This window comes from Mesocricetus auratus, unplaced genomic scaffold (genome assembly GCF_017639785.1).
Source record: "Mesocricetus auratus isolate SY011 unplaced genomic scaffold, BCM_Maur_2.0 Super-Scaffold_100676, whole genome shotgun sequence".
NCBI lineage: Eukaryota > Metazoa > Chordata > Mammalia > Rodentia > Cricetidae > Mesocricetus > Mesocricetus auratus.
This window is the reverse complement of record NW_024429266.1, coordinates 91,388,381-91,400,924: the sequence shown is the minus strand read 5'-3', so window position 1 is coordinate 91,400,924 and position 12,544 is coordinate 91,388,381. Positions and strand designations below refer to the sequence as shown.

General features: G+C 42.2%; 1 protein-coding gene across 1 annotated transcript in view; it reads left to right on the top strand.

Annotated features, from left to right (window-relative positions):
• Fshr (follicle stimulating hormone receptor) overlaps positions 1-12,544 on the top strand; it is a 158,234-nt gene that overhangs the window by 101,480 nt on the left and 44,210 nt on the right. Inside the window, 2 exon segments of the mRNA NM_001281565.1 lie at positions 7,675-7,749; positions 10,324-10,398. Of these exon segments, the coding sequence (NP_001268494.1) occupies positions 7,675-7,749; positions 10,324-10,398 (150 nt within the window).

Below are 12,544 nucleotides of genomic sequence, written 5' to 3'. Positions count from 1 at the left end.
TTGAGAAGTTGTTTTACTAGCGGACAGCTTTGTTTTGCTTTTTCATGAAATAATTAAACAGGGAAGAAAAGAAGCTGAGAGCCTCCATATAATTCAATGAGCAGCTACCACTTTCCTGTGTTCCCTGTAAGTGGCCAGGCAACTCAGTCACAGGTAGTATAAATACTGTCAGCAAGGGAGAGTGGCTTCTGGCTAAATGAGGTCAGACACAAATTTAGTCAAGAGGATTTTGCCATTGTTTGTTTTCTTCTAATTTCCCAAATAGTCCTCCTGTATGATTTCTAATTAACCAGAGAGTAAGAATGTATTTAACACCACTGTGCATTTTTTTTTACTAGATGGTAGGTGGAAAACTCTTCCCCAGCCCTCACAGGAGGAGTACACACTAGGTTTCACCCTGGCTGCTAGTCGCTTACTTTAGACATGGTAAATGATGACAACAAGCATTAAAATGTCAAGTACCTCTTTCCTATCAAGTGGCCCAAGGTGGTTCCTCTTCTACTTAGAATCCCAGGGCAATAGCAGCTTCAGTTCCGGATCCTGGCACCTCCAGGTGCCAGTGGGAAGAGAGGCAAAGTATGAGTTTATATTCATGTCCCTGGGGGGGGAGGGGCTTTCTTCTCTCAAAGCAACAACCTTACAACAAGATCAGCTAAGAAATAGAATCTAGGGCTTAGCATAGTGACACGTTCCTGCGATCTGAGCTACTCTGAAAGCTGACACAGTGTGGGTAAGCCTAACAAGACCTTGTGTCTGTCTGTGTGTGTGGGTGGGTGTTGTTTAGGAAGCTGGGATTATAACTTGGTGATACAGTATTCAATCTCTAATACTACTGGGAGGTGGGAGAGCAGGGAGGGCGGGGAGAGATGGAGAAAGACAATGAGGGATATAGTATGTAACTAAGCATCAGTGCATGAGAGAAGTGAATAGATTTTTGGAAGACAGATGGAAATATATTCCACACCATATATTATCTCCATAATTCCCTCCCCCCAAAATATCTAAACGGCTGCATATTTGTCCCTCTTGAAATAAAGCAGTGTCATGACTTGGCAATAACTAAAAGCAAGACTCTGGACCAGACCTGTCTCTGGTGACCTGGTGTATGCCGTCACTCATATATGACTATGAACTAGACAAGCACAAGCCAGCAGAGCCATTTAGTGAGAGTGCGTGTGTTGAACATTTAGTACTGTGCTTACTACGCAACAGATGTCTGATGAAGGTTAATTATTATCTGCAGTGTCATTGCTCCTACAGCCTGGAATACACAGCTCAGGTTTACAAGTGGGGAGCCTGAAGGCTATTTTCTGCAGCTCCACGTATGTCTGGCTGCTCCAATCTCCCATTCCCACCCCTACACTGGTCTCTGATAAAGCTGAGAGGCCACCTTAGCGCCAAGTGATCTAATCAGTGTCCCTTTCCTTTTGGCCCTGCACAGTCATCTCCTTTACTACCTTCATTTTTCATCACTAAGAACACAACAGATTCCTGTTTAAACCATTTCTGACAGGCTCACAAAGTAACAAAATAATCATCACCCTTGCCAGCCTCCAGATGTAATCTGGTTCTACCTGATGGAAGTCTAGCTCCTACCTTAAGCTCATTTGCTCTCCCCAAACAGCCCCACACATGGCTTCCAAAAGGAGGCACAATTCATACTCCTGTTTTTAGGGAGATAGGAACTTGGAACACCAGTTTCTGCTCTACCTGTTTCTCCTTTTAATACTCTGCTGTTACTGTTCAACAAAAAGACACACAAAGCACTCTTCAAGCCCAGTAGCAAGTCTAGATTGCCAGCCGGTGGCTACAGGGGGACTTGCTCAAAGTCTTCTCCCAGAGCAGCACCATTCTTTGTCTATTTTTCATGCATGTGATTTTTATCCAATTAAATTGCAGATTCTTGGAAGACAAGGGTGTATCTTTTTACTGTTTTATATGCTTTATACTTACATAAAATGTACTTAAAAATCACTTATCATATGGGTTGCTGGTTGAAACTGTGATTTATCTGTAGAGGGAAATTTGCATAGGAACTTATATATAGACTTGTCAGAACTCAAGTGCCCTTCATTAAGGAGGGGATGATGTGTAGTTGTTTTATAGACCTGTAGCTACCCCCTCCAAAAAAAAGTATCTGCTCTGTCAGAAAGTAAAAACAACAAAAACAGGCCCTCCCTGTGCCTCTCTTTGCTCTTCCGTAAAGATGGCACCTTCTTTCTGGGGTTATTGTGAGTGGGGGTAGCAGCTTAGTGGTGGGGGGCTTGTACATTATAAACACTTAATAGATATTATCTACTATTATTATGATTTTTTATCCCTTTCTTCTTCTGCTGGGAGAAGCATGAGATATATGCCAATATGTGCATGAGAATATTCAAAATAAAATCAAAGTGTGCTGAATTAGGCTGAGCCACTGAGGGTGATTTTTATGTCTGTAGACCAACCTCAGCAAAAACTGGCCAACCCCAGGATAAGGAAAGAATTCTGGGAAGGAAGGACTGTCCTAGACAAGGCTAAGTAGCCAAAGGACTTACCTGCTGTCATCTGAGAGGTCAGCAGAGCCCTTGGCAATGCTTCTAACTTACTCTGAAGATGAACTGCTGCATGCATCTAGACTGACCCTCTTCCTTCTCTAGCTAGGCAAACACGTGTTGCATCTGTTTATGCTGCATTTATTTAACTGCATAAAAACGTATTGCTTTGCCTGCCTACAGCGCCTGATTGTTCTAATAAAAAGCTGAACAGACAATAGCTAGGCAGTCTTAGAGGACTAGGTGGGGCTTGTGGGCAGAGAGAATAAGTAGGAGGAGGAATGTAGGAGAAAGTGTGTGTGTGTGTGTGTGTGTGTGTGTGTGAGGGGGGGGCGCTGGGGAGAGGGAAGGAGAGAACCAGGGAGACTGAGGAAGAAAAGAGGAAGATGCCAGAGGCCAGACAGACAGACAGACAGGGAGGAAGCAAGAAAGTAGGACATACAGAATAAAAAAAAGGTAAAAAATCCTCAAGTCAAAACACAGATAACAAGAAACATATTAAGTTATAAGAGCTAGTGGAGCAAATGTAGGATGAGGCCAAGCGTTCATAACTAATATTAAGTTTCCAGGTCATGATTTGGAGGCTGGCAGTCGAGAAAAGTCGCTATAGTTCCTAAGGGAACAGCATACTTCTTTGATTATAGCTTCAGTAGGGGAGACCACCCATGCCAAGGCACCTTCCTTGTCCTACCCAATCTCCCAGGTGGACAATGAAATAGATGACCACTCACTGTTCAAGTCAGAATAGACCTGGGGTTTGGAATAATACCATAGCCTAGTTGAAGAATGCAAATGACCTACAGGCAGGAGTAGGATTTCTCTGTGTAAGGATTTCTCTGTGCAAGAGTTCCTAGGACATTTGCTGGCAGCTATTTCCCAGCATTCTGGTTACCCAGGCCAGCATCTCATGAATTCATCAGCCTACATGAATTCAGTCTTAAACACCAGGAGAGGTAGCCGGCCGTTGGTGGCGCACACCTTTAATCCCAGCACTAGGGAGGCAGAGGCAGGAGGATCTCTGTGAGTTTGAAGCCAGCCTGGTCTACAGAACGAGTTCCAGGACAGGCTCCAAAACAATACAGAGAAACCCTGTCTCAAAAAACAAAAACAAAACAAAACAAAACAAAACAAACCAACAACAAGAAAAAAACACCAGGAGAGGGAGGTATGTGGTCCATCGGCTTGTTATATTTGAATTTGCTATCAGACAAGCATTTCCTTTCACATAGATTACTCAGTCCCTTTGGGACCCTGAGAGGTGGCTATTGTCAACCACTTACACACAATGGACTCTCAGCAGTCCAGTAGGCAGATGGAGCAGGTTCAAATCCTCCTGTTAGCTTTAAAGTCTCTGAATCAACCTCAAGAGACTCTAAACAGAATATTAATGTGAATTTGAAGAGCTCTATAAGCTTCTCTGGGAGGCGTTTTCATCAGAGTTTTCACTGATGTTTCCTAACTTTACACTGTGCAGTGCATTTCCAGAACAGAGAACTGAGAAAGTAGACAACACAGGATGTGTGTACTGTATACACATTATCATGAATGATACGTAGCCTATATTTGCACTAATTTGTCACCATATATCTTAGATTACAATTACAGTAAACATTATATGATACTCACTTATAATCATGTATTTTATAACATAATGCGTATGGTGTAATACGTATACTATACTCTTAGCATGTGTATTATATATGTGTGTGTATAGTATGTGGTTTTGTATCATATGTCTCTTCATTGTGAAGCATGCAATACATGTTGTGTTTGTGTATGTGTGTGTGTGTTTTTCTCAAATCCGCTAGAAATGTGCTTGGTAGGTAAATTATATATATATAAATATGGATATTTACTCTATAATTATATATGATATATACTATGTGTTAACATGTATAACTATATACACTACATTATACTACAATCTACAAAAAAAATTTTTCCAGGAACCTAATGAGGCCTAACACATAAATCTATCTAGATTCTCAGAAAGCTGCTATGACCCAGGACTTCTCTCTAAACTATTGTCACCGATGTCAGCACACAAAACACAGAAGCTACTTAGTCAAAATTTGCTGTGCACTTGTTGAATTAGTTCTCTCTCTTTAACGATGTCACCCTCAGATTCTGCGAAACATGGAGCTCTCCTACGGTGTTAATATGCAGTTTGATTTGCAAAGATCGTTTACTGTGTGTGTGTGTGTTCAAGAGCACAGCTTTACTGTCCCAAGGCAGAGTGGGACAATCTTCCCCAGTCACTCAGAGGCAATTCATTCATTTAGCAAACAGTGGGCTGGGAGCAGCAATGCTAAGACAGACGACAATGGTACTGTCCTCCACAAGTTCTCTGCAGAGAGAGGGAGATGTATTTATTTAAACTATGTAAATCATCTCCAGAATGCAGATCCAATGTAATACGTCAGGATCTATGATCCTCTAGATTATGGGAGGGCCAGATAATTAAATTTATTCTTCAAATAAATTGTAAGGTTATTTAAGAATGCAATTTTATTCTGATTTTTTTGCTTGTTTTTACAAGACAGGGTTTCTCTCTGTAGTCTTGGCTGTCCTAGAACTCACTCTGTAGACTAGGATGGCCTTGAACTCACAGAGATCCACATGCCTCTGCCTCCTTAGTGCTGGGATTAAAGGCATGTGCCACCACTGCCTGCTTATTCTGAATATTTCAATGTCATTGGGTGCCCTAACATATAACTCAAGGAAAAACAAACTACATAAATTGGAGAACGATCCTCCGTAAATCGGTAGGGATGAAATATGAAGAATTTTCACTGGAGAATATCTCCTATTCAAAGAAAAACAGATAGAACACCTGACATGGGTAGCTATAAAATCGTACTTGTCCCACAATTCTGATGACTGGAAAGTCAAGCCATCATGGCACCACGGCCCGGTTGACTCACAACATGTCACAGGTGAAGAAGAGGCATGCCTCCATGTGCAGAAGAGGTGTGCCTTCCAGTAAGAGACTGGGGAGGTACAAGGCTCTGTGTTGTGACAACCCACACTGGAGGGTTAACTGAACTTGGACCACAGACAAGACTTATTGTCATTTCCTACCTTTGGTTATGGTGCCAACCAACAAAGGTACAAAGGAAAACCTTAGGCAAGTCTCATCTTTGTTGGCATTCAGCAGCTGCCACTCCTAAGACTGGACACTTCCTTTTTCTATCTTTTCCTCTACCCACTAGTCGTTTGCTGAGTGCTAAAGGCACACCAAATCACTGCTGTCAACACAGAGCTGAATATATAACTGAAACCATCACTAAATCCTTCACACAGGCAACCATGACTCAGTCAATCACTTACCGCTAGGGTCCACCTCTTTTCAGTTACATAATCTCTTACCCTGAGTATGATGGGAACCAAATCTCCAACACAGGAACCTTTGGACCTTTGAACCTACCTAAACCATAGCTCTGAGTTTCTCAAATGTTAACACAGTGGCGGTCATCCAGGGATCTTATAAAACACAGGTTACCGTTAGAAAGGCCTGAGTAGAGCCTCAGGCTCCACACTTCTAAAAGTCTGTACGCCAGTGCAAGTGTCAAAACTGCAATGTCCTTCCAAGCAAGAAAAATAATACCCTACTAGGCTTTCCCTCTGACACCCCCACACACGGTAGGGATGGAAAGCATAAGAGGATAATCCAATTATATCAGCTTAAGGGGTGAGATTCTTGATTAAAAAAATTCTGTACCCCACCAAAAAATATTCAAAGCCATTTCAGTTTGTCTAGTCCCTAAGTTCTCGTGAGACATTTTTGCAGTTGAAGCAATTATCGCATCACATTGGTGCCAGTTGCTTTGCTGTTGTCATTATTTCATTTTCTGTCTCCCAGTCTGGTGCCACTGAGTTTCTGGAAAGTATTTTACTCATCTGCCTCTATACTGACAGTGTCTACAGGGGATTTGGTGTGTGTTTAGTGTTCAGTAGATGACTAGTGGGTAGATAAGAAGATAGAAACAGGAAGTGTCCAGTCTTAGGAGTGGCAGTTACTGAAATGTGACAGAGATGAGATTTGCCCAAGGTTTTCCTTTGTACCTTTGTTGACTGGCACCATGAGCAAACTTCGAAGATGACAGTAAGTCTTGCTGCGGTTTAAGCCTTTTATTGTTGTTATTTTTCTAATTTACAACATGTAAGAAACACTTGCTTGTATTGGCTCTGCCGTGCGATAGCATCAGGGTACCTTTCTCCAGACTTCTCATTGTGTGTGTGTGTGTGTGTGTGTGTGTGTGTGTCATGTAGCACATGAAAGGATAAATGGGACCAAGAGAGGAGGAAAAATGTCTAAGGGGAGCAGGAGGCAGGGTCAGGTGAGGATGGTAGAATATTTGTGCTAGGAAAGCAGAAATAGGTCTGACTTGGCAGGGGAAGAAGCCTTGTCAGAAGTGGGTGGGTCAATGAAGGGAGTGGGAATGAGGTAAGAATGGCATACAGGCATCAAACTGCCATTTTGAAAATGTCTTTTATTATAGCAAAAAGATGTAAAATGATTTAAAGATAAGGAAGGTAGTAAAAATGACAAGGGAGAACCAGGGAAAGAGGGAAACAGGGAGCTACATTCTCCAATACCACAGCCAATTTAACAGAGAACGTGGCTCCGTAGTCCAGAGCATGTTTAATGAATTGCAGCCCACTGGCTAAATTCATTTCCATTTTTAATAAAGTTTTATTGACACACACTTCATGTCCTATGGTTTCTTTTGATCTTCGTTGTTTAGAGTAGTTTCTACATAGATCAAATGATCCACAAAATAATTACTAGATGAACCTGAGAAAGTTTGCTGACCCCTGACCCAAGGAGCTTAGTTTTATCTCATCCTTTGTATTTCCCTAAATACCTTTGAGTAAGTCTCCTTCAGGCTTCAGTTTCTACAGCGGAAGAATGTGTAATCTCTAAATGAGCTACAGCCTCGGATTTATTTTCCCACTGTTCTGTAAACATTAGCATCTAGTGTGTTGGTTTAGACTGATTGCTATAGCTGACTTGAGGAAAGGAAAGCAGGTTTGTGTCTTATGCATCCTCCTGGGCACAAGACTTTATCTAGTTGAGTCCTTAAAAGGTCTATGGAGGAAAACTGAACTAACCTGAATTATCTTTCCTTTGCTGCAGAGAGATCTCTCAGAATGACGTCTTGGAAGTAATAGAGGCAGATGTGTTCTCCAACCTACCCAAGTTGCATGAAATGTAAGCAACATGCCTGTGTGTGTGTGCTCGTGTGTGTGTGTGTGTGTGTGTGTGTCTGTGTGTGTACATATGTATATGTGTACATGTGTGCTCACGTACACTCGAAGAGAGTTGTGACTTTTAGAAAGAGCCCTAAAGTTCTTTTGTATTCCAGGGAGGCTATAACTCTCTTCTGTCCTCAGATCCATGGATCATCATTACAGGACATCAGAGGCAGCCTAAAAGTCATTTGTCTCTGACTGGAGACACAGGCAGTGGCCTGGAGTTTAGCTTTATTCTGTTCACTGACTCCCTCAGCTGGTTTTCTTCTTGTTTTGTGTCACAGGCTCTAGAACCCTGGTCCTATGATGATAGGAAAACTCCTCCATCTCATCACTTCACTCAATATTACAACCACAAAGGCCAAAATGCATCCCACTCTGAGAACTGCCTCTGCACATGCATGAAGGCTTAATCAAGACACAGACCATCTGAGGCTTCAGTTTCTCATCTGCAGAACTGGAGTGAAATCTACACTTAACAGAGTTGCTATTATGAATAAAGGACATGATATTCATTAGTTCAATTTAGCGTTATCAATAAGTATAAAGCAATTACATTGTGATGACCCTTGGTTGATCTACTAGTGTAGACAGACTTTCTTTCTCTTGTTGACATTCTAGTTGTATATGTGTGCAATGCACAGATCTGATTCTGTTCCATACCAGTGTCTAATGACCGGAAGATAATTCATAGACTGATAGGATGCCAGGGCTACAGAGACTGTCAAGACTGTCAGTTCAAGGGCTAGAGGGATAGCTCATATCACAAAATATAAGGCTGTCAGTTCAAAAATTTCCTACTTGTTACTATTAACCCAGGAAATTCTGTTGATGTTCAATAAAGAAGAAAGAAAAATATTCTATGATCAAGTAACATTAAGAAACACTGAGAAAATAAGAGGAATTAATCTCATTTACCATTTGAAAGATTCAGAAACTGTTTTATGCTAAGATATATCTGGAATTTCGAAGAAAAATGTTGTACAGTGTGTGTGTATCTGTGTGTGTACGTGTCTGTATATGTGTCAATGTGTATGTGTGTGTGTATCTGCGTATATGTGTATGTCTCTGTGTGTCTGTATATGAGTGTCTGTGTCTCTGTGTGTATGTGTGTCAGTGTGTGTATCTGTGTGTGCATGTGTGTCAGTATGTGTATGTGTGTATGTGTCAGTATGTGTATGCGTATATGTGCATGTCTCTGTGTGTATGTGTGTATGTCTCTGTGTATATGGGTATGTGTCTGTGTCAGCGTGTGTATATGTGTATGTGCATGAGTGTGTGTCTGTGTGTATCTCTGTGTGTATGTGTGTATGTCTGTGTGTGTGTCTCTGCGTGCGTGTTTCTGTGTGTGTGTTTAGAAATCACAGTCTCCCGTGTTGACAGACTCCTTTCTTCTTCTGTCTACCCATTCTGCCTCCTCTCATTCCTTCTTGTTTTCACTACCGTCTTAGTCTCTTTTTCTCTCTCCACCTGCCCGTGCCTTGCCCTAGTTAGGAAAAGAGAGCAGATGGGGCCTCAAAGCCCACAAAGAATATCAGGGAAATGAACCAAAGGCACAGTGTGAAGCAGCCCTCAGTGCCATCCAGTGGGCATTGGGGTTAATGAAACAGCCCTTACATCCCTTCCTTGCATGGAGAGGCACTCATCCCCATGCAACACTGGCTGTGTTTAAAATGATTAATTGCCTGGTACTTGGTTCTGGTTAGCTACAGGTTACTGCAACATAAAAGCTAATGAAACAGGAAGGAAGTAATTAACAAGAGTATCTCTGCAAATATACATTGATCTATCAAGATGAGGAAAAGGGTAGGTTCTCTGCGGGAATCCAAATGTGAAGCGTCTCACCTCCAGACTATTGATCAGGACGTAAGGCAGGCTAAAACCACTGGGCAGAAGTCACCATTCCCCATCTGCTGTGAGGAGCCCCTTCTGTCTACAGAACAGGGCAGGGGAGGGGGGCAAAGCAGGGGACACCTGGCCTCCTTCCAGTGCTGGAACTTGGGGCTTTAAATCAGAGACAGAAGTGGCTATTCTCCCACATTTTGTTTTTTCTTTGCCAATTCGTCTCTGTTTCTTTTTGCTGCCTCACCTACTCCCCTCCCCTCCCCTTACGTTTTCTCCCTTTCCGGCTGGTCTGAGCGTCCTTCTCTTGTCTTCATACCGTTCACTAGTTCAGTTGCCCCATGTTTGTGTCGCCCACCCTTCTTAGTTTACTCTGGTTTGCGAGATTCTTACTAGTAAAATCCTCAGCTCTCCTCTTGGTTTAAAAATGGACGGGAGGGTGGGAACCAAGCAGTGAGTGTTAAATGGGCAGTGTTGGTACTCGGCTTGCACAGATTTATACAATAAAAGGTCCTGCATGCTTGCTCTCAATAGTTGCCGAAATGATAGCTGGATAGCTGGATAGACGTGTACATAAATGGATGGATAAATGAGTTGATTGATTATTTACTGACATGCAATGTATGACATGAGAAATACCACGGCGCTCCTTGGTGTTCAAGTCACTTACACATACCTCCCTCTTTTACAGTAGAATTGAAAAGGCCAACACTCTGCTGTACATCAATCCCGAGGCCTTCCAGAACCTTCCCAATCTACGATATCTGTAAGAGCTCTTACATTATGGCATTCCTTCTGTTATGAAATTGTGCATTCTTATTTTAGTAAAATCTCCAATTACTACTGTAGGAATAGTCACTTTTTCATCAAGGATGGGCAAGGGTTACCAAAGCAAAGGTGGGAGACAGATGGTAGTGGGTTTAGTTTCATTTAATGAGAAAATTGCACTAAAGTAATTGCATTTTGTTTTCATTTCCAAGTGAGGGATGTCTTTTGCATTTAAAGGATCATCATGCAGACCTCTTACAGAACTAGGTCATAATTTAGGGTTAATGAGATGCAGTCAAACTTTCTGCTATCTTTCATTTTGCAACCTTGACTTCAAAGATACTATTTGTCTCACTTGTTTTGCATTTAAGTATTTCTTTCCTGAGACAGATTGCAGTGTCTCATTTTGTACATTTCAGTCAATAACTGTCATGGCATTTCATCAGCAGAGAGATTCCTGATGTCTGAACTCCATCCTGCGACCTGTCCCCATCAGCAAAAACAGTTTCCTACACTTGAATAACTTTTACATTAGCCAAGGGCTTGACAGACACTTGAGTGTTAGGATGAGATCTTACAAAGTTGCAGACAAAAATCTAGACTCTGGAGTTAAACTTTCTGTGCCCATTCACTAGCTGTTTACCAGAGGCAAAGGCTTAACTTCTCAGCTTGTCTCCTCATCAAGAGAGTGGAAATAATAATGCATACAGGTTGTTAATGCAATGATGCTGAGTAGAAGCTTAAGGCAACAACTGTCTATCATTTTTTACCTGTCTCAGTTGTTCAGCCAAGTCAATCTGCTGACGGGGACTTGGTTTGCCTGACATCAGCTAAGCTTACTCATGCATGTCTAGGTGGTGAGCAAGTCATGGGGAGGGTGTGGAGGGTACATTCTCAAGGGTCCCTGTTGGGATGACTCAGCTCTCCTCCAAATAATGGTCGTCTCCACCTTGCTCAGTGTAGGCTCGTTTTCACTGAGATCCCAGAGTTCCAAGAGAGATCTCTGAAGAGACTCCCAAGAGAGACTAAGTCTTCAGCATACACCCTGAATAGCACTCCATCTCTTCTGGTTCATTTTATTAGACACAGAAGCTCAAACAACCAGCCTGAATTCAATAGCTTTTTCCCATAATAGCCTGTCCAAGAAAGCGTACAACATAGCAAATAAATGAGGAGTAAGAGGACCATTTCAAACTCTGAAACTACGCATCTGGAATTTGAATCTAGGGCTGGGAATACAGCTCAATTATAGGGTACTTGCCTAGCATGTGTAACGTCTTGGCTTGATCCTAAGTATCACACACACACAAAAAACCCCCCAAAACAAAAACTAGAATTGGATTGATATTGGCCTACATGTCATGACTAACATCATTCATTCTTCATAATGGGGACCCTCAACATAGGATGGGCATGGAGGATGCAGATATGCATTCATTGTACAGCAAGAGAAAGGGGCTAGGGGACCTTCAGTAGAATAGAAAAGATGAAGTTCTGCCTTTGACCTCAGAGGAAGATGAAACCTGTGTCCCTTGTCATCAAATCCAGCCTCCTCTTCATGTCCTTTCTCATCAGTTTCAGGAAAAGCCTGACTTCATGGACATGCAACCTGGGAATTTTCTCAAGTCCCTATGCTCAAATGGGTTCCCTATTGATCCTTCCTGGTTCCTGTGGCTGTTGACAGACAGACGGCAATAGTTGGTTCCAGCCACATTGTGTTTAGGGAGATTATTCCTGAGGACAGAAAATAGCTAGTAAGAAATTGGAAGACATTTCATTACTGTCAAAAGCTCCTCCTTTATACTATAGAAGGAAGGGAGGGAGGGAGGGAGGGAGGGAGAAAGGGAGGGAGGGAGGAAGGAAGGAAGGAAGGAAGAACCAACCACAGCAAAATGTTACTGTCTTGATCAGCTCACACTGCTGCAACAGAATACTATAGGCTGGGCAACTGAAATCACATGGCAGTATTTCTCAGTTGTCTGGAAGCTAGACAGCTAACATCAGGTGCTCCCTGGTGAGTACTTGGAGAGGATCCTCTTCCTGGTGTGTAGACAACAGCCTTCCTATTGTGCCTTCCCGTGACCTCTTAGAAGAATATATGAAAAGAAAGAAAAGAAAATCGCACGACTACACCTGCTTTTATG